At 55.8% G+C, this 25,804-nt stretch overlaps 2 protein-coding genes across 4 annotated transcripts; one reads left to right on the plus strand and one right to left on the minus strand.

Moving 5' to 3' along the window:
- Nucleotides 1-2,723: 2,723 nt before the first annotated feature.
- Nucleotides 2,724-20,952, plus strand: DHX16 (DEAH-box helicase 16). 2 transcript variants are annotated; one of them, XM_084753810.1, is made up of 20 exons: nt 2,724-3,064; nt 4,223-4,464; nt 5,806-5,971; nt 7,486-7,542; nt 7,890-8,144; nt 8,266-8,469; nt 8,546-8,740; nt 9,421-9,531; nt 9,627-9,742; nt 10,642-10,852; nt 10,993-11,091; nt 13,056-13,208; nt 15,509-15,649; nt 15,926-16,088; nt 16,180-16,298; nt 16,401-16,468; nt 17,127-17,289; nt 17,367-17,528; nt 19,501-19,563; nt 20,737-20,952. In XM_084753810.1, the coding sequence occupies exons 1-20, from the start codon at nt 2,858-2,860 to the stop codon at nt 20,863-20,865; spliced, it is 3,024 nt and encodes a 1,007-aa protein (XP_084609936.1). In that variant the 5' UTR covers nt 2,724-2,857; the 3' UTR covers nt 20,866-20,952. The 2 variants fall into 2 exon arrangements, with proteins under 2 accessions (XP_084609936.1, XP_084609935.1); XM_084753809.1 differs by having other exon boundaries at nt 2,725-3,064; nt 19,387-19,563.
- Nucleotides 20,953-21,000: 48 nt separating this feature from the next.
- On the minus strand, nt 21,001-25,683 carry LOC311581535 (uncharacterized protein C6orf136 homolog). Of its 2 annotated transcripts, XM_084753904.1 has the most exons (7): nt 25,471-25,683; nt 24,109-24,501; nt 23,591-23,679; nt 23,069-23,269; nt 21,837-21,872; nt 21,358-21,427; nt 21,001-21,292 (listed from the first exon to the last, which is right to left on the minus strand). In XM_084753904.1, the coding sequence occupies exons 1-7, from the start codon at nt 25,540-25,542 to the stop codon at nt 21,179-21,181; spliced, it is 975 nt and encodes a 324-aa protein (XP_084610030.1). In that variant the 5' UTR covers nt 25,543-25,683; the 3' UTR covers nt 21,001-21,178. The 2 variants fall into 2 exon arrangements, with proteins under 2 accessions (XP_084610030.1, XP_084610031.1); XM_084753905.1 differs by lacking the exon at nt 21,837-21,872 and having other exon boundaries at nt 25,471-25,677.
- Between the last annotated feature and the right edge of the window lie 121 nt (nt 25,684-25,804).

Genomic DNA, 25,804 nt, shown 5'->3' on the forward strand with positions numbered 1-25,804 from the left:
TTTAAAGAGTTAAGTGTTAACATGTAGCCCTGGCTAGCTTGGAACTTACTGTGTGTAACAGGGTGGCTAGAAGAAGTCTTTTAAGAAAGATAGGACGGGGCGGGCGTGGTGGCGCACTCCTTTAATCCCAGCACTCAGAGGCAGAGGCAGGCGGGTCTTTGTGAGTTCGAGGCCAGCCTGGTCTACAAATCGAATCCAGGACCGCCAAGGCTACAGGAGACCCTGCCTCCAAAAACCGAAAAGGAAGAAAGAAATACCAATAGCAGAGAGAAGAATGTCCAAGTTACATTTTATTTAGCTTGCATCTGACAAGGTGACTAGCATTCTTTTTAAAAAAACCTGCCTAGGGCTGGAAAGATGACTCAGAGGTTAAGAGCACTGACTGCTCTTCCAAAGGTCCTGAGTTCAATTCCCAGCAACCACATGGTGGTGGCTCACAACCATATATGATGTGATCTGATATGTGCACTATATACATAATAAATAAACAAATCTTAAAAAACAAAACAAAACCTGCCTCTTGGGCTGGAGAGGTGGCTCAGAGGTTAAGAGCACTGGCTGCTCTTCCAGAGGTCCTGAGTTCAATCCCCAGCTACCACATGGTGGCTCCCAACCATCTACAATGAGACCTGGTGTCCTGGAGTGCAGGCAAACATGCATCATTGTATACATAATAAATAAATCAGTCTTTTAAAAATCTGCATCTGTGAAAAGTGTAAAAGAAAGCAAGGACCATCAATTATCCAGAACTCAAGCGTACCCCTGGTCAGGCAGCCTCACTGCTGAGACTAGCGGCAGCTGTGCTCTCTGGGACACTTCCTGAATCATTAACAGCAGGTAACTGCTAACCTGCTGCCTTTCCTTCTTTTGTATATAATTAGTATACAAGGTTTTTATTTGTATATAAGTTACATGTTTCAGCCAAGTACAATGTTTCATCTCTATAATGCCTGCACCCAGCAACAGGAGGACCAAGACTTCCAGGCCATCTTTACCTACATAGCCCTACAAGGCTAATGCTACATAAGACCCTGTTTTTAGGGCGGTGTGGGGGGAAGAAGGCAATTAAGACCACTGGCTGCTCCTGCTGAGGACTTGATTCCAACTCCTAGTGCTCACGTGGCGGCTCAGAGCCACCTTGTAACCAGTTTCAGGAGACCCAGGGCTCCTTCCAGATCCTGAGTGTATACATTCTTGCAAGTGAAACATTTATACATGTGAATAGAAAAATAGAAAGAGGGCTGGAGAGATGATTTGATGGTTAAGAACATGCTCTGAGGCTGTCCACCACGGCAGCTTCTGTTCTCAGCGATGAATAAATAAGTGAATAAAGAAAAAAAAAAAAAAGAACACTTGCTGTTTTGGACGAATTGAGCTTGGTTCCCAACACCCACATCAGGCAGCTCACAACCACCTATAAGTATCCGGGACTAGAGAGACACGATCTCTCTGACCTAAAAGGACTTTTGCACACGCACACAGTGCAGATAAACTCATGCAGGCAAACACAGGTGCACATTAAATAAATAAATAAAAATTAAAATATCAGAACATCCAAATTCCCACCCACCGTACATATCTTTTTGTTTGTTTGTTTGTTTTTCGAGACAGGGTCTCTCTGTGTAGCCTTGGCCGTCCTGGACTCACTTTGTAGACCAGGCTGGCCTTGAACTCACAGCGATCCGCCTGCCTCTGCCTCCCGAGTGCTGGGATTAAAGGCGTGCGCCACCACGCCCGGCTCTCTACCGTACATATCTTACGTGCCTTTAAATTTTTTTTTTTTTTTTTTTTTTTTTTTTTTTTTTTTTGGTTTTTCGAGACAGGGTCTCTCTGTAGCCTTGGCTGTCCTGGACTCACTTTGTCGACCAGGCTGGCCTCGAACTCACAGTGATCCGCCCGCCTCTGCCTCCCGAGTGCTGGGATTAAAGGCATGCGCCACCACGCCCGGCTAAATTTTGTATTTTTTTAAAAAAATGTGTTTGTTTTTTAATTTCATGCGCATTGGTGTTTCGCCTGCGTGTATGTCTGTGTGAGGGTATTAGAGGTGAAACTCCCTGGAACTGGAGTTAACAGACAGTTGTGAGCTGCTATGTGGGTGCTGGAATTGAACCCAAGTCCTCTGGAAGAGCACCAATGCTCTTACACGCCAAGCCATCTCTCCAGCCCCTACATTTTTAATTTTTAATTTTTTTTGGGGGGGGGTGGTGAGACAAGGTTTCTCTGTGTATCCTTGGCTGTCCTGGACTCACTTTGTAGACCAGGCTGGCCTCGAACTCACAGCCATCCACCTGCCTCTGCCTCCCGAGCGCTGGGATTAAAGGCGTGCGCCACCACCGCCTATATATATATTTTTTTTTAAATATTTTAAAATATGTGTATCTGAGTATATGCGCATGAGTGCGGGTGTCAGAGGAGGCCACGGGGGGTGGATGCCCCTGGAGCTGGAGTTACTAGTGGTTGGTTGTGAGGAACGTGGGTGCGGGGAGAATCGAACTCGAGTTCCCTGAGCCATCTCTCATTATGTGTCTTGTTTCCCTAACCCTCATTTGTACTCCTTTTATCCTGAGCTACCTGGGAACCGACGGCTTGTATTGTCAGAGCGCAGCACCCGCGCGCGACCGTTAGGGGGCGACAGAGAGCGCAGGCAAAGCTGTGCACCGACGCCCAGCCCGCGAAGCGGCAGGAAAGAGGCTGCGCGATTTGACCCCGTCCTGCCACCGTCCAGCCCTCGCCGGAAGAACGCGACTCCTTCCGGGTTCGCGGTCCCGGAAGACAGTTTGAGGCTACCCACCCGGTTGCTCGGGAGTCTCCTCTCCCGGCCGGGCCCCGGGCGCGGTTCCCGCCGTTTCGCGTCGCCATGGCGGCGCAGGCGGAGCTGGAGCGCTGGGTGCAGGAGGAGCTGCACTCGGTGCTGGGGCTGAGCGAGCGGCACCTCGCGCAGTTCCTCATCGGCACGGCGCAGCGCTGCGCCTCGGGCGAGGAGTTTGTGCAGCGCCTGCGGGACACGGACACCCTGGACCTCGGCGGGCCGGCGGGCGACTTCGCGCTGAGGCTCTGGAGCAAGGTGCGTGCGCCGGGGGGGCGACCCCCGCCCCACGAACGCTCGTCTCCTGTCCTGAGTGTGGTCAGGAGCCTTGCATGGAGCCTCCCTAGTCCTGGGAGAACAGAGACACCTCCGCCCTCGGCCCTGCGAGCGTTTAGTCCTCCGTTACCGAGGTCCTGTGTTAGGCGACAGGGATCTGCGTACTTTGCTTCGTTCTGGTTTCGGGGACAGGGTCTCTCGGTGTAGCCCTGGCTGTCCTGGCCTCGCCTGCCTCTGCCTCCCGAGTGCTGGGGTTACAGGTGTGCGCCACCCGGCCCGGCTTTTCACCTATACACATAAGTAAATACGAAAAATAAACCTAGCAGGGCGTGCAGGGGACTAAAGAGTAGGAGGGGGAAAAAAAAGAGTAGGAGGGGGAAAAAAAAGAGTAGGAGGGGCGTGAGTTGAGGGTGTTTAAGACAGACAGCCAGTGGAAGTAAAAGGGGCTTTGCAGCTTTTGGCTCCTTAGCACTTCAGCTTCTTGGCCTTTTACTTTTTGGGCTTTTTGAGGTTTGAGGTAGCAAGCCTTTTACCTTGTTGTTGTTGTTGTTGTTGTTTTTGTTTTTTTTTTGTTTTGTTTGTTTTTGCCTTTTCCTCCTGGGCTGTCAGCTGAGCTAGTTGTGAGCCTTTTGGGCCTTTTCCATCTGGATGTGAGCTGAGTAGAAGGTCAGCTGGGTGCTTTCTCTGCCTTTCTGAGCTAGCAAGTTTTCACCCCAGTATCTGCCTCCTCGGTCTTTACTGGTAAAGTAGAGCTATCAGGGATTTTCATTTAAAACAAGACACACGTGGCAGCGTGCAGCTGTCTGTAACTCTAGTCCCAGGGACCCAGCATCCTTACACGGTACACATTACAGGCAAAACAGCAATGCACATAAAAATAAACCATTACAATTGAAAAAGTTCTGGTGTGTGTGTGTGTGTTGTGCACCTATGTGTGACTGTCAGAGGACATCCTGTGGATGTTCTTTCCTTCTGCCAAGGGATAGTTTTCTTTTTTCTTTTCTTTTCTTTTTTTTTTCCGGGGTAGTTTTCAATACTCATTTGCTAAATGGATTCCTAGAAGGAAGTTCAGAAGAGAAAGCTGAAGACGAGGGTACCAAGGTCAGGAGCTACTCAGACCTGCTTGCTCTCTAATGACAGGTGCCACGGAAGGCAGTGGCAGAAAGGCCAGCTCGGGCAGCTGAGCGAGAGGCCCGAGCCCTGCTGGAGAAGAACCGATCTTATAAGCTGCTGGAAGACAGCGAGAGCGGTGAGGAGGCGGTGGGCAGGGATGTGAGCAGCCTGCAGAAGAAGCGGAGAAGACGGAAACACCTCAGGAAGAAACACCATGAGGAGGATGAAGAAGAGGAAGAGGTTTCTAAGGCAGGGAAGAGGAGTAGAGGGTAAGGTGGAAGGAAGGAGGGAGGGGGTGTGAGTAGGTGTCAGCTGTGGGAGGGGGTGTGAGTAGGTGTGGGCTGTGGGAAGGGGGTGTGAGTAGGTGTGGGCTGTGGGAGGGGTGTGAGTAGGTGTCAGCTGTGGGAGGGGGTGTGAGTAGGTGTGGGCTGTGGGAGGGGGTGTGAGTAGGTGTGGGCTGTGGGAGGGGGGTGAGTAGGTGTGGGCTGTGGGAGGGGGGTGAGTAGGTGTGGGCTGTGGGAGGGGGTGTGAGTAGGTGTGGGCTGTGGGAGGGGGTGTGAGTAGGTGTGGGCTGTGGGAGGGGGGTGTGAGTAGGTGTCAGCTGTGGGAGGGGGTGTGAGTAGGTGTCAGCTGTGGGAGGGGGTGTGAGTAGGTGTGGGCTGTGGGAGGGGGGTGAGTAGGTGTGGGCTGTGGGAGGGGGTGTGAGTAGGTGTGGGCTGTGGGAGGGGGGTGAGTAGGTGTGGGCTGTGGGAGGGGGGTGAGTAGGTGTGGGCTGTGGGAGGGGGTGTGAGTAGGTGTGGGCTGTGGGAGGGGGTGTGAGTAGGTGTGGGCTGTGGGAGGGGGTGTGAGTAGGTGTCGGCTGTGGGAGGGGGGTGTGAGTAGGTGTGGGCTGTGGGAGAGGGGTGAGTAGGTGTCGGCTGTGGGAGGGGGGTGTGAGTAGGTGTCGGCTGTGGGAGGGGGGTGTGAGTAGGTGTCGGCTGTGGGAGGGGGGTGTGAGTAGGTGTGGGCTGTGGGAGGGGGGTGAGTAGGTGTGGGCTGTGGGAGGGGTGTGAGTAGGTGTCGGCTGTGGGAGGGGGGTGTGAGTAGGTGTGGGCTGTGGGAGAGGGGTGAGTAGGTGTCGGCTGTGGGAGGGGGGTGTGAGTAGGTGTGGGCTGTGGGAGGGGGTGTGAGTAGGTGTCGGCTGTGGGAGGGGGGTGTGAGTAGGTGTGGGCTGTGGGAGAGGGGTGAGTAGGTGTCGGCTGTGGGAGGGGGGTGTGAGTAGGTGTCGGCTGTGGGAGGGGGGTGTGAGTAGGTGTCGGCTGTGGGAGGGGGGTGTGAGTAGGTGTGGGCTGTGGGAGGGGGGTGAGTAGGTGTGGGCTGTGGGAGGGGTGTGAGTAGGTGTCGGCTGTGGGAGGGGGGTGTGAGTAGGTGTGGGCTGTGGGAGAGGGGTGAGTAGGTGTCGGCTGTGGGAGGGGGGTGTGAGTAGGTGTCGGCTGTGGGAGGGGGGTGTGAGTAGGTGTCGGCTGTGGGAGGGGGGTGTGAGTAGGTGTGGGCTGTGGGAGGGGGGTGAGTAGGCTGTGGGGATGACAGTGCTCTCCATTCCCCTCTTTGATGTACTGGGCTGGATTCAGGGGGAGTAAATCACCCACGGAGGAGAAGTCGGCCTCAGAGGATGAGTGGGAGAGGACGGAGCGTGAGCGTCTCCAGGACTTGGAGGAACGAGACGCCTTTGCAGAGCGGGTTCGGCAACGGGACAAGGACCGGACCCGGAATGTCCTGGAGCGGTCAGACAAGAAGGTGAGGAGGGGGCTAGAAAGATGGCTCAGAGGTTAAAAGCACTGGTTGCTGTTCCAAAGGTCTTGAGTTTAATTTCCAGCAACCACATGGTGGCTCACACCATCTATGATGAGATCTGGTGCCCTTCCAGTGTGCAAGTGTACATGCAGGCAGAACATTGTATACTTAATAAATAAATAAATCTTAAAAAAAAAAGGTGAGTGGAAGAGGACTGGATATATCTGGATCCGGTTGCAGAGATGTCTCTGGGAAACTAGGGCTTTGTGGTTGAGGCTCTCACTGCCCGCCCGAGGCCCTCACTGCCCGCCTGAGGCCCTCACTGCCTGCCTGAGCCCTCACTGCCCAGCTGAGGCCCTCACTGCCCAGCTGAGGCCCTCACTGCCCAGCTGAGGCCCTCACTGCCCGCCTGAGCCCTCACTGCCCAGCTGAGGCCCTCACTGCCCAGCTGAGGCCCTCACTGCCCAGCTGAGGCCCTCACTGTCCAGCTGAGGCCCTCACTGTCCAGCTGAGGCCCTCACTGCCCGCCTGAGGCCCTCACTGCCCGCCTGAGGCCCTCACTGCCCGCCTGAGGCCCTCACTGCCCGCCTGAGCCCTCACTGCCCAGCTGAGGCCCTCACTGCCCAGCTGAGGCCCTCACTGCCCAGCTGAGGCCCTCACTGCCCGCCTGAGCCCTCACTGCCCGCCTGAGGCCCTCACTGCCCGCCTGAGCCCTCACTGCCCAGCTGAGGCCCTCACTGCCCGCCTGAGGCCCTCACTGCCCGCCTGAGGCCCTCACTGCCCGCCTGAGCCCTCACTGCCCAGCTGAGGCCCTCACTGCCCAGCTGAGGCCCTCACTGCCCGCCTGAGGCCCTCACTGCCCGCCTGAGGCCCTCACTGCCCGCCTGAGGCCCTCACTGCCCGCCTGAGCCCTCACTGCCCAGCTGAGGCCCTCACTGCCCAGCTGAGGCCCTCACTGTCCAGCTGAGGCCCTCACTGCCCGCCTGAGGCCCTCACTGCCCGCCTGAGGCCCTCACTGCCCAGCTGAGGCCCTCACTGCCCAGCTGAGGCCCTCACTGCCCAGCTGAGGCCCTCACTGCCCAGCTGAGGCCCTCACTGCCCAGCTGAGGCCCTCACTGCCCGCCTGAGGCCCTCACTGTCCGCCTGAGGCCCTCACTGCCCGCCTGAGCCCTCACTGACCAGCTGAGGCCCTCACTGCCCAGCTGAGGCCCTCACTGCCCGCCTGAGCCCTCACTGCCCAGCTGAGGCCCTCACTGCCCAGCTGAGGCCCTCACTGCCCGCCTGAGCCCTCACTGCCCGCCTGAGGCCCTCACTGCCCGCCTGAGCCCTCACTGCCCGCCTGAGGCCCTCACTGCCCGCATGAGGCCCTCACTGCCCGCATGAGGCCCTCACTGCCCAGCTGAGGCCCACAGAGGAGCTTCACTGAGAAGGGGCAGTGAAGGGGTTTGTCATCCTGAGAGGATGGTCTTAGATGTGGGCATCTTTGGCCTCAGGCCCCTCTGCGTGATTTCTTCTAGGCTTACGAAGAGGCTCAGAAGCGCCTCAAGATGGCTGAGGAAGACCGGAAAGCCATGGTGAGACCCTGGGTTCAAGAACGAAGGTCTGGAGACAAAGAGGCAGACGGATGGAGTGTTGGCCGTAGCAGGAAGGGCTGCAGAGGGAGTGTGGTGAAGCGTGTGTGGGCGAGCAGTGTCTAGAGGAGGGGCCCTGACTGACAGCAACCAGAAAAGAACGATTGGGTTGTGGGAGAGAATCACAGATCCTCTGTGGCCATTGTTTGAGAGTGAAACATGGCTTTCCCTGTCTGTCCCTGACACATGATGAGAACGTAAAGCAGCCAGCATCGGAAGGTCCCACACCTGTGTCTTCCGAGGGTGTCCGCATGCATAGGTGAGGATTTGACTGTCTCTTCCTGACCCAGGTCCCTGAGCTTCGTAAGAAGTCTCGCCGCGAATACCTGGCGAAGCGTGAGCGAGAAAAGATGGAGGACCTGGAGGCAGAGCTGGCCGATGAGGAGGTCCTATTTGGGGATGTGGAGCTGAGCCGCCACGAGCGCAGAGAGCTCAAGTACAAGCGCCGAGTGCGGGACCTGGCTCGGGAGTACCGCGCGGCTGGCGAGCAGGAGAAGCTGGAGGCCACCAACCGTTACCACATGCCGCAGGAGACTCGAGGGCAGGTGAGCGGGGCAGCGGTGTGCTGCGGGTCCCTCCTCTCTGCTTCCTCCTCCTCAATGGCAGGGGAGCAGGGCCTGGGCCTGGCCACCCTTCCTCAGGCTCTCACTGCTCCTCTCTGCGTAGCCAGCTCGAGCTGTGGACATCGTGGAGGAGGAGTCAGGCGCCCCGGGAGAGGAGCAGCGGCGCTGGGAGGAGGCCCGGCTAGGTGCTGCATCGCTCAAGTTTGGGGCCCGAGATGCTGCCTCGCAGGAGCCCAAGTACCAGCTGGTGCTGGAGGAGGACGAGACCATCGAGTTTGTCCGTGCTGCTCAGCTCCGGGGTGACGAGGTGAGAGGAAGAGTTTGGGGTGCTGTGAGAGCCTGTAAAGATGGTGGGGACCTCAACATCCCCATCCCCTCCTCAGGAGCCATCGTCAGTTCCAGCCCCATCAGCTCAGGCCCAGCAGAAGGAGTCCATCCAGGCCGTCCGCCGCAGCCTGCCAGTGTTCCCCTTCCGAGAGGAGCTCCTGGCCGCCATTGCCAACCACCAGGTCCTCATCATCGAAGGCGAGACTGGCTCCGGGAAGACCACACAGATCCCACAGTATCTCTTTGAGGAGGTCGGTTACCACAGCGTGTCCCTCAGGGCCCAGGCCTTGAGCCAGTGATGGTTGAAGGAGTCCTTCCCACTAGGTCGTGAGGCTTTTGACACTGAAGATGGCAACACCCCCACCCCCCAGGGTCTCTCTGTGTAGCCTTGGCTGTCATGGACGCACTTTGTAGACCACGCTGGCCTCAAACTCACAGCAATCCGCCTGCCTCTGCCTCCTGAGTGCTGGGATTATAGCCGTGCGTCACCACGCCCTGCTTGTTTGCCTGCTTTCTCACCTCCTGTCTCCCATTGCTTCTCGGTGTGTCCCTGGTCAGTTCAAGCCCAGCAGAGCCATGACACTGACCAAGGGCTGCAGGGCCATGACAGTGACCAAGGGCTGCAGGGCCATGACAGTGACCAAGGGCTACAGGGCCATGACAGTGACCGAGGGCTGCAGGGCCATGACAGTGACCAAGGGCTGCAGGGCCATGACAGTGACCAAGGGCTGCAGGGCCATGACAGTGACCGAGGGCTGCAGGGCCATGACAGTGACCGAGGGCTGCAGGGCCGCTCTGCTCCCCCGGGGCTCTTGCTTTTGCTCTGGCCTGCCCTTCCCTGGCTTTCGTGTTCATCTGTTCTGCCTCCCCTGCCTTGCCTGGTCAGGACAGTGAGTGTTGCCGAGCACTGACTCTCTCGTCTCTCCCTCAGGGTTACACAAAGAAGGGTATGAAGATCGCCTGCACCCAGCCGAGGAGAGTGGCGGCCATGAGTGTGGCCGCGCGAGTGGCCCGGGAAATGGGGGTGAAGCTTGGGAATGAGGTGAGGCCTCCGGGGAGTCATGGAGGGGGGCTCTCATCGCTTGCCTGGCCCCACACTCAGGGTGGTCATCCTTACCTCCCAACTGTTGTGACCAGGTTGGCTACAGCATCCGCTTTGAGGACTGCACGTCAGAGCGGACCGTCCTCCGCTACATGACGGATGGAATGCTGCTCCGGGAGTTCCTCTCCGAGCCTGACCTTGCAAGTTACAGGTACACACAGGCCCTCACCGCCCTCACCGCCGTCACCTGCTCCGTCACCTGCTCTGTCACCTGCTCCCCAGAGAGTCTTGTTCCTTCAGTCTCTTCCCACTCGGCAGTCGGTGGCTGTCTCTTCACTTAACCCAGTTCTTGTTAGCCTAGCACAGGCTGGCCTGGAGTGCACTATGTAAGCCGAGTGGCCTCAGTCTTGTGAGACTCAACACTGAGGTTACAAGCAGGAACCACCATGCCGAGCATGGTCTCCTTTAAGGCATGGTCTTACTTCCACTTCCTGCACTGAGGGAGGCTCTCCTGACTCCTGACTGATGCAGGACATGTGACTTGTTCCAATCCTGCTTCTAGACTTCCCTGCCCTTTTGTATCTTATAGCGTGTGTGTACATATATGTGTGTGTGCGCATGTGTGTGTGCCTGTGTGCGTGTGTGTGTGTGTGCGCGCGAGCGCATGTGTGTGTGCCTGTGTGCGTGTGTGTGTGTGTGCGCGCGAGCGCATGTGTGTGCGCATGTGTGTGTGCCTCTGTGTGTGTGTGTGTGTGTGTGTGCGAGTGTGCCTTGGTGCACAGTAAGGGATCAGAAGACAGCTTGCAGGAGTCACTTCTGTCCTTTCACCATGTTGGTTCCAGGGAGCAAACCCAGGCGTCAGGGTTGGTGGTCAGCGCTGTCGTTGCTGACCCTCCTTTTACCAACCCTCCTTGACTGCTCTGCTTGGCCAAGGCCGGGCTGGGCTACAGATGACAGACCAAGCCCTGGCTCACAGTCTGTCGAAATTACACAATTGGAATGCTTGACTTCTCGTCCGGCCCCACACCCCATCCACCCTGAGGGCCCTTCATCCAGACACCTGCTCTCCGTCCTGCGCTGCTCAGCCTGTGTCTCCCCCCCCCCCCCCAGTGTGGTGATGGTGGACGAAGCCCATGAGCGGACCCTGCACACCGACATCCTCTTCGGGTTGATCAAGGATGTTGCCAGGTTCCGGCCTGAGCTCAAGGTCCTCGTTGCGTCAGCCACCCTGGATACTGCTCGTTTTTCCACCTTCTTTGATGACGCCCCTGTCTTCCGGATCCCTGGACGCAGGTTCCCGGTTGACATCTTCTATACCAAGGTACCCTGGCAGGACGGGCATCGGCGTGGGCCAGAGGAGCTGGGCCTGTTGGGACCTCCAGAGAGGGGTGGGGTAAAGGTATGCCGAGCAGGGACTGAGCCGGTGGCCCCTCTGTGACCCTGCATCTCCTTTCTCCCCAGGCCCCCGAGGCTGACTACCTGGAAGCCTGTGTGGTGTCTGTGCTGCAGATCCACGTGACCCAGCCCCCTGGGGATATACTGGTGTTCCTGACGGGGCAGGTGTGGATGGAGTGCTGTAGGGCAGGCTGGGGCAGGTGTGTGCGTGGTGGGCAGTGGATGCAGTGCTGTAGGGCAGGCTGGGGCAGGTGTGTGCGTGGTGGGCAGTGGATGGAGTGCTGCAGGGCAGGCTGGGGCAGGTGTGTGCGTGGTGGGCAGTGGATGCAGTGCTGTAGGGCAGGCTGGGGCAGGTGTGTGCGAGGTGGGCAGTGGATGCAGTGCTGTAGGGCAGGCTGGGGCAGGTGTGTGTGTGTGGTGGGCAGTGGATGGAGTGCTGCAGGGCAGGCTGGGGCAGGTGTGTGTGTGTGGTGGGCAGTGGATGCAGTGCTGCAGGGCAGGCTGGGGCAGGTGTGTGTGCATGGTGGGCAGTGGATGCAGTGCTGTAGGGCAGGCTGGGGCAGGTGTGTGCGTGGTGGGCAGTGGATGGAGTGCTGCAGGGCAGGCTGGGGCAGGTGTGTGCATGGTGGGCAGTGGATGGAGTGCTGTAGGGCAGGCTGGGGCAGGTGTGTGTGTGTGGTGGGCAGTGGATGGAGTGCTGCAGGGCAGGCTGGGGCAGGTGTGTGTGTGTGGTGGGCAGTGGATGGAGTGCTGCAGGGCAGGCTGGGGCAGGTGTGTGTGTGTGGTGGGCAGTGGATGGAGTGCTGTAGGGCAGGCTGGGGCAGGTGTGTGTGTGTGGTGCGCAGTGGATGGAGTGCTGTAGGGCAGGCTGGGGCAGGTGTGTGCATGGTGGGCAGTGGATGGAGTGCTGTAGGGCAGGCTGGGGCAGGTGTGTGTGCATGGTGGGCAGTGGATGGAGTGCTGTAGGGCAGGCTGGGGCAGGTGTGTGTGTGTGGTGGGCAGTGGATGGAGTGCTGCAGGGCAGGCTGGGGCAGGTGTGTGTGTGTGGTGGGCAGTGGATGGAGTGCTGTAGGGCAGGCTGGGGCAGGTGTGTGTGTGTGGTGCGCAGTGGATGGAGTGCTGTAGGGCAGGCTGGGGCAGGTGTGTGTGTGTGGTGGGCAGTGGATGCAGTGCTGTAGGGCAGGCTGGGGCAGGTGTGTGTGCGAGGTGGGCAGTGGATGGAGTGCTTAGGGCAGGCTGGGGCAGGTGTGTGTGTGTGGTGGGCAGTGGATGCAGTGCTGTAGGGCAGGCTGGGGCAGGTGTGTGTGCGAGGTGGGCAGTGGATGGAGTGCTGTAGGGCAGGCTGGGGCAGGTGTGTGTGTGTGGTGGGCAGTGGATGGAGTGCTGCAGGGCAGGCTGGGGCAGGTGTGTGTGTGTGGTGGGCAGTGGATGCAGTGCTGTAGGGCAGGCTGGGGCAGGTGTGTGTGTGGTGGGCAGTGGATGGAGTGCTGTAGGGCAGGCTGGGGCAGGTGTGTGTGCATGGTGGGCAGTGGATGCAGTGCTGTAGGGCAGGCTGGGGCAGGTGTGTGCATGGTGGGCAGTGGATGCAGTGCTGTAGGGCAGGCTGGGGCAGGTGTGTGCATGGTGGGCAGTGGATGGAGTGCTGTAGGGCAGGCTGGGGCAGGTGTGTGCATGGTGGGCAGTGGATGGAGTGCTGTAGGGCAGGCTGGGGCAGGTGTGTGTGCGAGGTGGGCAGTGGATGGAGTGCTGTAGGGCAGGCTGGGGCAGGTGTGTGTGTGTGGTGGGCAGTGGATGGAGTGCTGTAGGGCAGGCTGGGGCAGGTGTGTGTGTGTGGTGGGCAGTGGATGGAGTGCTGCAGGGCAGGCTGGGGCAGGTGTGTGTGTGTGGTGGGCAGTGGATGGAGTGCTGTAGGGCAGGCTGGGGCAGGTGTGTGCATGGTGGGCAGTGGATGGAGTGCTGTAGGGCAGGCTGGGGCAGGTGTGTGTGCGTGGTGGGCAGTGGATGGAGTGCTGTAGGGCAGGCTGGGGCAGGTGTGTGTGTGGTGGGCAGTGGATGGAGTGCTGTAGGGCAGGTGGGGCAGGTGTGTGGGCCGTGACTGACAGGACCCCTGCCGCCCTGCGCACACTCAGGAGGAGATCGAGGCTGCCTGTGAGATGCTCCAGGACCGCTGCCGCCGGCTGGGCTCCAAGATCCGGGAGCTCCTGGTGCTGCCCATTTACGCCAACCTGCCCTCAGACATGCAGGCCCGCATCTTCCAGCCCACACCCCCGGGGGCCCGGAAGGTCAGTGGGAGAAGCCTTTCCTCTTCCCCCTGCAGCGCACACAAGGATTGAAGGAGGCATGTGCCGCCCCCTGCAAGTCACCTGCCTGGCTGTTTCGATGCCTCTGAAGGGCGGCCAGGCCCTCACCTTCCTGGGGAGAGAGATGACATCAGCATTAGCTGAGAGATAGCAAGCTTTATATTCAGTGTGCAGAGGAAGTCTTTGAATGCCAGGACATAGATTTGAGGGGACCTTTGAGAAAAATGGCTGCAGAAATCCCAGAAGAAAGCTGAGGTGTGTCTGAAGTCTGAGAGCAGTGGGTTTGAGAGGTTCAGGTGAGGCTTTCGCAGCATTCAGACTTCAGGTCCACAGCCTGAGGACTTTAAGCTCATGCACCAGGCGTGATCACACATGCCTGTAATCCCAGCACTTGGGAGGCAGAGGCGGGTGGATTGCTGTGAGTTCAAGGCCAGCCTGGTCTGCAAAGAGAGTCCAAGACAGCCAGGGCTACATAAGAAACCCTGTCTTGAAAAAACAAACAAAAAGTAACTTACTCACCTGTTTCAGTTGTTGTCTCAGAGGCTTACTGCCTCTCGCTGACCTAGGCCTAGTCCTGGAACCTTCCAGCCTCCGTACACTCTAACCTAGGCCCAGAATGTTTCCGCCTCTGAGACTTACTGCAGAATAAGCTCACCCTTTCTTGTTCTTTCTGAGCTCTGGGCTGCTGGTTCATCTCAGCTGTTCTGGCTCAAACTCCTCTCCCAGCTGATTTGTTTAATCTGGCTTTGCTCTTGGCCCCTGAATTGCTCTGCTTGGCCTCAAACTAACTGCAGCAATCTGCTCTGATCTTACTCCTTCGCGTTCTCTGGCTCGTTCTGTCTTTACCTGTGTCTGGCTTGTTCTCTCTTCAGCCTCTCTGTAAAGCTCTCGTGGTAAGGGGCTGGAGAGACGGCTCAGCACCCAGAGGTCCTGAGTTTGATTCCTGCAACCACATGGTGGCTCACAACCATCTACAATGTGATCTGGTGCCCTCTTCTGGCCTGCAGGTCTACATGCCAGTAGAGGACTGTATACATAAAATAAATAAATCTTAAACAAAACAACAACAGAATTCTCCTGGTAAAATGGCCTCTGAATTCCAGGAACTGAACTACCACAAACTCAGCTCCGCTGCGCTGCCTCTCAGCTCACTGACCTAACGGAGCAGCACTGACCAGCACTTAGATACCTGTGTGCCTCTGTCTGAGTGCTGGGATTACAGGCATGTGCCACCACACCTGAACCTAAGCTTTTCTTTACCTGAGACTTGCTCTATACCAGGCTGGCCTTGAGCTCAGATCTGCTTGTCCCCTGGGGTTCAAGGCGTGTTTGTATTCCAGCTGGATCACACAGACCTGGGTCTTTGGGTGTGATGTTTTCCAGAGCAGCCTTGGTCTGCTAAAGTTCCTCTCCATGACTGAGGGTCTGGAGATGTGGCAAACAGCTCAACCAGTACATGTGAAGCCCCAGCATTGAGGCCCGGTACACATGGGGAGGTGGACGTGCTGGGGTAGGATGAGGGCGGGTGAGGAGCCAGAGGGCATGCAGCCCTGCGGCAGTTTCTGTTGAGTACAGTGAAGAGTCTGTGGGCGCCATGGGGAGGTGGACACACTCGGGGCTGAGACAGAAGAGCAGAAAGGCTTTCTCTAGTGGTGGAAGACGGGTGCTCTATAAAGTCAGGGTAGAGGAGAGGGGAGCGCAGGGAGGACCAGGCTGCTGTCTCTGCTCTGCTGAGGCGAGAGCTGGGGTGAGCAGCAGTAGAAGGCCGTGCCTGAGGGTCCCTGGGTGAGAGGCTTGAGGGCAGCAACCAGCACGGAGTGAGGGAGGGTGAAGATGTGGCCAGAGAAGCCGTAGGTGGAGGGAGCCAGGCTCAGGGGCTTAGGTCCAATTCTGTAGTTGGATCTGGGTGTGGGTTGATGGGTGAATGCGCTTTAACAGGATCATTCTGAGTGTTCTAGAGTGCTGGGTGATAGGAGTGGGGAGAGGGCTGTGTGGCTATCATCAGAAGTGAGTGATGTGTGCTGTGGAGTGCTGTGGGAAGGTGAGGGCAGGAACATGAGGTCCCCGCTTCTGTTCCTGAGGAACCACCCTAAATGCAGTTTCCGTCTTTATTACGCCCCTGCTGACCACCAGCCCCCCCCCCCCCCCCGCACCCTGCTGTGTCTCACCTCATCTCCTGACGGTCCACACTGTCTCCCTTTGTCCTCTCCCTCACTGCGCCATGCTTTGTCAGGGTGTCTAGGTGGGCTGGGCCAGGTCAGGGTGACTCTGTCCTCTCATAGGTGGTTGTGGCAACAAACATTGCAGAGACATCGCTCACCATCGAAGGCATCATTTATGTGTTGGACCCAGGCTTCTGCAAACAGAAGAGCTACAACCCTCGCACAGGCATGGAGTCTCTCACGGTCACACCCTGCAGCAAGGTGAGCCTGCGTTCTGTGAGGTGGAGAGACAGTGTCCCCAAGAAGGCTTGACTCACAAGGAGCATTGGGGGAAAGGGTCCAGACTATTTTTATTTTGTTTTATTTTTTGGTTTTTCGAGTCAGGGTTTCTCGTGTAGTCCTGGCTATCCTGGACTGGCTTTGTAGACCAGGGTAACCTCGATCGAACTCAGAGACCCACCTGCCTCTGCCTCCTGAGTGTTGGGATTAACGGCTCCTCCTTCCTTGACTATGTGTTTGCCGGTCTTTCCTCTCCAGGCTTCGGCCAATCAGCGTGCTGGCCGTGCAGGCCGCGTGGCCGCGGGGAAGTGCTTCCGCCTGTACACAGCCTGGGCCTATCAGCATGAGCTGGAGGAGACCACAGTTCCTGAGATCCAGAGGACAAGCCTGGGCAACGTGGTGCTGCTGCTGAAGAGCTTAGGTGACCAGGCGGCCCATGCCCTCCTGACTGGCCACCGGCGCACTGGTGCTCCTGGGCAGGGTCATCTTCCTCTCCTCACTCCTTTCCCCAGGGATCCACGACCTGGTGCACTTTGACTTCCTGGACCCCCCACCCTATGAGACCCTGGCACTGGCTTTGGAGCAGCTTTATGCGCTTGGAGCCCTCAACCACCTTGGACAGCTCACCACGGTGAGGGCCGCGTGAAGGAAAGAGGCGTGGTGGGGCCGGGAATCCTGTGGTGATGGAGGAGCCTGAGGGAAAGCGGCCTCTCCTTCCCTTTCTTCTTTTCAGTCTGGTCGAAAGATGGCAGAGCTGCCTGTGGACCCCATGCTGTCTAAAATGATCTTGGCCTCTGAGAAGTAAGTCCCTGTCCTGTCCTGTCCTGTCCTGTCCTGTCCTGCCAGCTTCTGTCAGAGAGGGTCCTGCTCTGTCCTGTCCTCTTCACTACTGTTGTCCATCTTATTAAGGAAGTCTTACTGCCCCTTTGAAGCCCATGAGGGCCTGTGAATCACTGTCCTGTGCTTGACCATGATGTCAGGGGGCACAAGTGATGAGGTACAACGCAGGGACAAGCAGTTGTTGTAGCAGATTGACTAATGAAATAAAGTCCTGGATCGTGGGTGGGAGTGGAGCAGTCCCGTCTGACTGTGCTGGGCATGGATGGGGCCTGATCCTCCTGCAGTTTCAGATAGGTCGTTTGCATGGTCTGAGGGGACCACCTCTAAAAGATGTCCGGGTTGGGAGATGGCTCTGTGCTTAAAAGCACCAACTGCTCTTGCACTGGACCTGAGTTCAGTTCCAAACACTCACACGGTGGCTCACAACCCTCTGTAAGGCCAGTTCTTCTGACTCCCACCGGCATGTGACAGACAGACACACGTGCAGTAGACATACGTGCAGCAAAGCATTTATACACGTGAATAAACCTTGAAAAGAAGGAAGATCAGCGTTCTTCTGCTAGAATCTCCTGTGTCACTTGTTCTTTGGTGCCTGCTGTGACCTCGCCCTCTGCCCAAGGTACAGCTGCTCAGAAGAGATCCTCACAGTGGCCGCTATGCTGTCTGTCAACAACTCCATCTTCTACCGGCCTAAGGATAAGGTCGTCCATGCCGACAATGCCCGTGTCAACTTCTTCCTCCCTGGTGGGGACCACCTGGTTCTGCTAAATGTGTACACACAGGTCACCGGGGAGTAGGGATGTGGGGGCTGTGGGGCACTTGGGTCCTGCTGTGTACTTAAGGCCCTTCATCCTCACAGTGGGCTGAGAGTGGCTACTCTTCCCAGTGGTGCTATGAAAACTTTGTGCAGTTCAGATCCATGCGCCGAGCCCGGGATGTGCGGGAGCAGCTGGAGGGGCTCTTGGAGCGTGTGGAGGTCGGCCTGACCTCCTGCCAAGGGGACTACATTCGTGTGCGCAAGGTCAGTGGTTCGGATGTGGATGTTGGTTTTTTTCCTATTGTCTTTTCTTTCAAGTCGGGGTTTCTCCAAGTAGCCCTGGATGTGCTGGAGCTCACTCGGTAGACCAGGCTGACCTTGAACTCAGATCCGCCCGCCTTTCTACCAGGATTAAAGGCGTGGGTACTACCCCTCACCAGTATCCTGTTGGTTTTTTCTTTCATGTATGTGTATAAGTGCATGTGTAAGTCAGTGTACAATCTTCAGGAGTCACTTTGTTGCATGATAGAACGTTTCCTGGGGATGTGTTACACAGGTCTTTCTCCCCAGACAGGGAGCCCACAACAGACCAGGGAATAAATACCACCCAATCTAACCTGGTGAACCAATGAGTTTTGTTTGGGTTACTTAGAGAAGCAGAAACAACTCAATGACGGGACTACCAAAGTCCACCCCAGTACAGAAGCTGGGAGCCTAGGGCCTGGAGAGATGACTCAGTGGTTGAGTACCACCGGCTGTTCCTCAGAGGACCCAGGTTCAATTCCCAGCAGCCACATGGCCATCTGTAACTCCAGTTCTGGGGGATCTGACACCCTCACATAGACATACATGCAGGCACAACACCAATGCGTGCACATAAGATAAAAACAATCTTGGGGCTGGACAGATGGCTCAGTGGATAAGAGCACTGACTGCTCTTCCAGAGTTCAATTCCCAGCAACCGTGTGGTGGCTCACAACCATCTGTATGTGATCTAATGTCCTCTTCTGGCCTGCAGGGTTAAGCAGAGCACTATATACCTAATAACTACATTCATAAATAGATCTTTAAGAAAAGCTGGGAACCTGCATCACGTTGCACAGCTTTAGGCAGCTCAACAGATTGGAGAGTGGCCTTCAGGCCTGATCTAAATGCCTTTTAGGTCGCTCCATTGGTTTCTGTTTCTTCCAAGCAGGTGGTCAGACATCAAGAATCCTCGCAGCTTGTCTTGTCTGAGGGTAGGGGCACAGCATTTACCCTCACTCTGGCAGGAAGGAGCCTAGTGAATCTAGTCAGTGTCAGGGGCTTATGGAGCTGTTTTGAGCTTTTTTTTTTTTTTTTTTTGGTTTTTTTCGAGACAGGGTCTCTCTGTGTAGCCTTGACTGTCCTGGACTCCCTTTGTAGACCAGGCCGGCCTCGAACTCACAGCGATCTGCCTGCCTCTGCCTCCCGAGTGCTGGGATTAAAGGCGTGCGCCACCACACCTGGCTGTTTTGAGCTATTTATCTTTCTGTTTAAAGAGCCTCTGGGGCTGGAGAAATGACTCAGTAGTTAAGAGCCCTGTCTGCTCTTCCAAAGGTCCTGAGTTCAATTCTCAGCAACCACATGGTGGCTCACAACCCCCTATACTGAGACCTGGTGCCCTCTACTGGCGTGCAAGCTAACATGCAGGCAGAACACTGTGTAAATAATAAATAAATAAATCTTTAAATTAAGTAAATAAATAAAGAGCCTCTGTGCCTGGCAGTGGTGGCACATGCCTTAATCCCAACACTTGGGAGGCACGTGGATCTCTGTGAGTTCAAGGCCAGCTTAGTTTACAGAGTTGAGTTCCAGGACAGCCAGGGATACACAGAGAAAACTATCTCAAAAACAACAAGAAAACACAAGAGCTTCCTACAGGGCGGTGTATGAGGAAACTCAACACAACAAACTTCCTTCAGTCACATCACCATACCCTGGATCAGTGTCCTGAGCTCCTTCCCGGGCCACAGCAGTCACTGCCTGAGCTCACTCCCTGGCAGTGTTGACGGGAGTCCAGTCAGTGTGTGGGCTCTTTACCTTAGTTCTCCAGAAGCCTGAGGTTCAAAGGTGCCTGACCTGACTCTTGCCTGCTCCCCAGGCCATCACCTCGGGTTATTTCTACCACACAGCAAGGCTGACGCGGAGCGGCTACCGCACAGTGAAGCAGCAGCAGACAGTGTTTATTCATCCCAACTCCTCTCTCTTTGAACAGCCACCCCCACGCTGGTTGCTCTACCATGAGCTTGTGTTTACCACAAAGGAATTCATGAGACAGGTAAGACTGCTGCGGGGATGAGTGGGGCCTAGGGGACAGTGTGCTGGCACCTTAGGCTCAATTCCTGTTCCTGGGACTGGAATAGAAACAAGGAGGATCAAATGTAATCAGAAATCAAATCTAATTATGCTTGGGACCTATCTCAGTAGTAGTGTCCTCGGGACCACTCCAAATAAATAGAAAGTGTTTTCCAGCTACTGTCATCCAAGATCTGAGGATTTTAATTCATTCAGTAAATACTTGAAGCTGAGCTTTGATGGCACTCGTCTGTAGTCCCTGGTACTGAAGGTGGTGAGGCAGGGGCCATACATTCAAGGTCTGCCTGGGCAACATAGTGAGACCCTTTCTCAAAATGAAAATGTGGGGCTGGAGAGATGGCTCGGTGGCTTAGAGCCCTCACTGTTCGCAGAGGACCCAGGCTTAGTTCCCAGCATGCACGTGGTAGGCAGCTTACGAGGGGCTACACTCCAGCTCTAGGGAACTGTCACCTCTCCTGCCTCGTGCAAGCACTGTACTCGTGCACACACTCACACAGACACGTACAAATAATCAAAAGTAGTAAACACAGAACCAGAGACAGCTAAGCAGTCAAGAGCACTGGCTGCTGCTCTTCCAAAGGACCCAGGTTCAATTCCCAGCAACCACACGGTAGCTCACAACTGCCTGTTACTCCAGTCCCAAGGCATCTGACATGTAGTATACAGACATATGCGCAGGCAAAACACCCATACTCAACACCCATGATTAAATTATTTATTAAAAGTTTTTTAAAAATTGAATGTGGCACTCGGGAGGCAGAGGCAGGTGGATCGCTGTGAGTTCGAGGCCAGCCTGGTCTACAAAGTGAGTCCAGGACAGCCCAGGCTAACACAGAGAGAAACCCTGTCTCGAAAAACAAAACAAAACAAAACAAAAAAAAAAACAAAAGAATGTGGACCAAACAAGGAGGACGGAGTGTGTCTCAGTGAGTCTTCATAGCACACATGAGGCCCGTCCTGAGGGCCAGACTTTTCTCAGGGCTCACGTACCTGCTCTCTTCAGCACGTCAGGGCGGGTCTGCCTTGCTAGCATGAAACAGCCAAGTGCCTTCCCTTGCCCTCAGTCAACGGGGAAAGAGACTCAGGACTCTAGATCTGAAGGAAGGAACGCTGTTGACGTTGCTCCCTCTTCCAGGTGCTGGAGATAGAGAGCAGCTGGCTTCTGGAAGTGGCTCCTCACTACTACAAGGCCAAGGAGTTAGAGGATCCCCATGCTAAGAAAATGCCCAAAATAGTCGGCAAGACGCGAGCTGAGCTGAGCTAGAGAAGGACAAACGGACTGAACAGCACAGCTTTCTTTTCCTTCTCTACGTTTTTATTATCTAGTCAATAAAGTTATTTTTGTAATGAAGTGTGTGGGAACTTGGAGAACCCATAGAAAGTGACAAGAAAACCCACCTCGTGTCATTGCATAAACTTTATTATTTACAAATTAAATTACACAGCAGCTTTACACAGCATGAGATGGGAAGAAGGAAGGAGCGTGGCATGGAGGTGGCTGCCCGGCCGGCCGTGCCCACTGTCACCTCCTATTGTGCGTAGCAAAGTCGTCAGTGCTGCCCTCCCCGGAGTCTGGGTCAGGCCTTGGAACACAGGTGTAAGTCGGGCTCTGGTTCTGACAGCCCCAGGGCCACCAGAGCTCCCACCAGCAGCTTCTTGACAGGCGATGACGGTGAGTGCGAAGGCATCAGCTGCAGACACAGGTTAGTGGAGCTGCGGAGGGACACCGACCCTCCCCACCCAGCCCAACACTCACCTTGTCTAGGTGATGGCGACAAATGAGGCCACTGGAATTCAGGTAGAACGTGGAATAGGCGTCAAAGGTCCTGTGGAAGGAAGAGGCTTTTTTGAGGGAAGTAAGCCGTCCTGAAGCTTAATTCAAGTATTTGTTAAAACAAGTTCCTAAGGTCTGCCATGTGACAGGTCAACCTGTGAACTGGTTTGAGACAGATCTTCCAACTCTCAGCTTGAACAGTGGGACCAACATAGTCACAACACAGCACCCAGGAGAACTGACGATTCCTAATGCTTGGGTTGAAATCAGAGGCTACTTGGACAGAGGCCTTAGCATATTAGACTGTGGAGCAAAGTCACTGAGCCACGATTTGTCTACGGTGTGCGTGAGGGCATGTGCCATGGCAGAAGGCAGTGTGGGGAGATGGTCCTCCAGCCCGTCACGTGGGTCCCAGGTGTTGAGCTGAGGTTTCAGGCTTGGGGGCAAGCACCTTTACTCACTCACTGCACCATCTCTGTGGCCCAGCAATCATCCACCTAAACGGTTAAGTACCACGTCAGAGGCTGAGCCTAACAATTTTGGGGGATGTCCCAGCCAGACACTTAGCCATGCGCTTCACTTGTGGCTGTGAAACAGTGCAGGATGCAGTAATTTTTGTTCACTCGGTTCTTGATATGGTTTCATTCAACCCAGGCTGGTCTTTAGCTCCTGATCCTCCAGGAAGCTGGAGGCATTTGTTCAGTAAGTACTTCCTGCTTGTCAGGCCAAGTAACACAGTAAAAAACTGAAAGGCATTTTTATCTTATTTTAATTTTTGGGTTTGTTTTTTTGTTTTTGAGACAGGGTTTTTCTGTGCAGCCTTGGCTGTCTTGGCCTCACTTTGTAGACTAGGCTGGCCTCGGACTCACAGTGATCCACCTGCCTCTGCCTCCCAAGTGCTGGGATTAAAGGCGTGCGCCACCACTGCCTGGCTTGAAAGACATTTCTTATCAGACATAATAGTCCATTAATTTTATTAAAAGTAGACTGGGCCACCAAGACAAATGAGTAAGGTCCTTGCACGCAAGCCTGAGGGCCTGAGCTCAGGTTCAAGGCTCGACTCTCACAGCTGTCTTCTGAACCTTCACATGCACACAAACCACATTATTTATTTATTTATTTATTTATTTATTGGTTTTTCGAGACAGGGTTTCTCTATGTAGCCCTGGCTGTTCTGGACTCACTTTGTAGACCAGGCTAGCCTCGGACTCACAGTGATCCACCTGCTTCTGCCTCCCGAGTGCTGGGATTAAAGGCGTGCGCCACCACACCTGGCTTTTTTTTTCACATTTTTTAAAAAATAATTTAAAATTTAAATTCATGTGCATTGGTGTGAGAGTATTAGAACTTGGAGTTACAGACAGTTGTGAGCTGCCATGTGGGTGCTGGGAATTGAACCTGGGGCCTTTGAAAGAGCAGACGGTGCTCTTAACTACTGAGCCAACTCTCCAGCCCTTTTTCACGTTTTTTAAAAATTAATTAAAAAAAAAAAAAAAGACTGAACGTCTCTACCCTACAGCCAAATCGGGATAAGTCAGGGACTGCTGGGAGATCACCAACTTCTGAGACAGCAGTAATACTAGGGAACCTCTTACATCTTCCCAGAGAAAGAACCACACCGCACAGCGAGTTGAGAAAGGTGGTGGAGGAGCCTGGGGAGGGGGCGGGTGGGCGTGTCCGGAGTCCAGCTTACCGGTAAAGCTCCTCTTTGTCGCGCCTGTAGAAGCGCAGGAAGAGCATGTGAATGGGCAGACCTACTAGGCGCCAGCGGGCTTGTAGGGTCCAGTTCTCGGGGTGGCGGGTCAGCTGCAGGATCTCCAACTGAAACTGTGCAAAATAGTTCCAAGCCAGGAAGCGGCAAAGAGTCAGGGACATAACATACAAGGTCCGGCCCCTGTGGGAATCAGAGGGACAGGGGTGTCAGGACTGCAGCTGGCTTCTGCCGGGAAGTGGCAGCTAGGGGGCTGGAGAGGTGGCTCGGAGGTTAAGAGCACTGGCTGCTCTTCCAGAGGTCCTGAGTTCAATTCCCAGCAACCACACGCTGGCTCACAGCCATCTATAACAAGCCTCTTCTGGCCTGCAGGCAGAATACTGTATGGATGATAAATAAATCTTTTTTTTTTTTTTTAAAGCAGCTAGGACCGTCCCTGGGACAAACTCAAGTGCTCATTGAGTGCTGGGCCCTCCTCTTCCCTCCCTTTGCCCCAACTCTCACTTGGTACGAATGTTCAGGATGTTATTGACGAATTCCACATCCATCGAGTACAGAGTGTAGTCATGGGAGCCAAGGAAGAGGGTGGGGAGCTGGGTGGGAAAGAAAAGATCCCATTTTAGGATATATGTAATTTACTTTTTGAGACAGGTAGCCCAAGCTGACCTTGAACTATACTTGACCTCTGACGTGACTATTACAGGCCTGTGTCACTGGTTTGGCTGTCCTGGACTCACTTTGTAGACCAGGCTGGCCTCGAACTCACAGCGATCCCCCTGCCTCTGCCTCCTGAGTGCTGGGATTAAAGGCGTGCGCCACCACGCCCGGCTCAGTTATCCTATTTTTAAGGTCTTCTAACTACCACATCCACCCCCAAGTAAAAGGTCATCTCCAATTTAACTGTCCTTAATTCAAACAGAGGGACACCCTTTTCCTCAGCAAGACACTTTGCAGCGGGGATCTACGCCTGTCTCATGTTGCTGAGAGTCCAACTAACTTGTCTCCACAGAGGCTCTGCTTACCTCTTGCCTCAGTTTCTCATACATGACAGCCAGGTGTTCCTGCATGCTGTCGTCTCCTGATGGGCTGGCGGGGGAAGGACAGGAAGTCCCAGGGGCTTGGAAAGGTATCAAAGGCCCAGGACAGGGGCAAGGAGGTCCCTCAAAAAGGCTCCTGAGCCCATCCAGACAGCCACTGTGCAGCTCAGGCCCTGGCCCCTCCTCCCTCTTCCCCAGAGGAAGAACCACATTGCACAGTGAGTTGAGAGCCTGGGCCTGAGGGAGAGGTGGTGGAGGAGCCTGGGGAGGGTGGGGGGATGGGGGGAGTGACCAGAGAGGAGGAAGCGATGGAGAAGGGGGTTGAGTGGAGTGGGGCCAGAGGGGTGGGAATGGCAGAGTCCGAGGAGAAAGCTGGTCCTAGAGAAAAGTGAACAGAAAGGAAAAAATAAAAAAATAAAAAATCAGTGCCTAAGCCAGGGCGGGCCAGGCAGGGCTGCCCAGGGCTACACAGTGAGACCTAGCTGCAAAATCCAAAAGTACATTTTAAAAATCACCTGAGTAATTAATGCTCCTTCAAACCCTATCTGCTTCTCTGGCAGCAGAGGATTTACCAGAGCACAGAGGGATGGGCTCACTACTGTCTTCAGTGAAGACACAAGGAAAGAGTGTCAGAGGACAACTTCCCCAACTCTAGAAAAAAACACCTTCACATTTACGGTTCCATCTATCTGGGGCCAGGTCTGCTCCTGTGACACCAAGAACTCTAAAGATGTATTTTATGAAGGACAGGCTTATTTTATTGTACCATGGGTGGAATGATGTCCTCTAGTGTATCCGTGACGGTTGTGCGAGGTAAAGGACACCCACGTTAAGGTGTGATACAGTGTAAGGACTCTATCAGAGCCTCCAGGGCTCTTTCCCTACGCCTGGTTCCTGTACATGGACGACAGTGAGGCCTCCGTTATGATGGCTACACATGCTGATCAATGTACATTAAACCTCGTCCCCCATAAAGTAGTAATTAAGTGGGAGTTATCGTCATTTTAAGCCCCATTAAATCACACAGTCCGGGCCGGCTGCTGCTGCGAGGATGGCAGGTCACCCTAGGGCAAGTCTGACCCCGAGTCCCCGGCTGCCCTCGGGCGCCCTCCAGCCCGGTGGCCCGGCGCCAGCACCGTGCAGGTGCACGCAGGCCCGCGCCCCGGCCTCTCCGCCCTGCCCTTCAAGTCACCTCCGGGCACAGGTAACGGCGGGGAGGCGGGGAGCGGGGCGCGCGGCGGCAGCTCCCGGGGACCCCCGCCCCCCCCACTGCGCCTGCGCGGCCCGGCGCCCCGCCCCCTGCCGGCGCCGCGGAGGGTCCCCGCCCGCCCCCCGCCGCAGCCTCACCTGGGGTCGCGCCTGGTAGGCGCGCAGGCAGGGCCCGAGGCGCCGGGCGGCCCCCCGGCTCGGGCGGTACATGCTGCTGTGGGGGCGAGAGGGCGCCTCCCGCGTCCCGTCAGCTCACCGGGCGGCGCGCCCCGGAGCCGGCTTCGTGAAGGGGAAAAAGGAGGGAGGGGGCCGAGGGAGGGAGACGGAGACGCCGCGCGCCTGCGCACTGTTTGCCCGCCGCTGCCCCGGAGTGCGCCTGCGCCTGGCCGGCCGGGCCGCTCCCACGGCGCCTGCGCAGCCTCTGGGGGACGCTAGGGCTGCACGTGGTTTAATGAGAAGCAGGGGTGGGTGA

Source organism: Acomys minous, assembly GCF_964271855.1.
Source record: "Acomys minous genome assembly, chromosome: 13".
Taxonomy (NCBI): domain Eukaryota; kingdom Metazoa; phylum Chordata; class Mammalia; order Rodentia; family Muridae; genus Acomys; species Acomys minous.

Coding starts and splice junctions, on each gene's coding strand:
- DHX16 (XM_084753809.1), top strand. CDS start 2,858: ATGGCGGCGCAGGCGGAGCTGGAGCGCTGGGTGCAGGAGGAGCTGCAC. Junction 15,650..15,925: donor CGGTCACACCCTGCAGCAAG/GTGAGCCTGCGT, acceptor TTTCCTCTCCAG/GCTTCGGCCAATCAGCGTGC. Junction 16,089..16,179: donor GCTGCTGCTGAAGAGCTTAG/GTGACCAGGCGG, acceptor TCCTTTCCCCAG/GGATCCACGACCTGGTGCAC.
- LOC311581535 (XM_084753904.1), bottom strand. CDS start 25,542: ATGTACCGCCCGAGCCGGGGGGCCGCCCGGCGCCTCGGGCCCTGCCTG. Junction 23,680..24,108: donor ATGAGAAACTGAGGCAAGAG/GTAAGCAGAGCC, acceptor TTTCCCACCCAG/CTCCCCACCCTCTTCCTTGG. Junction 21,293..21,357: donor GTCGCCATCACCTAGACAAG/GTGAGTGTTGGG, acceptor CTGTGTCTGCAG/CTGATGCCTTCGCACTCACC.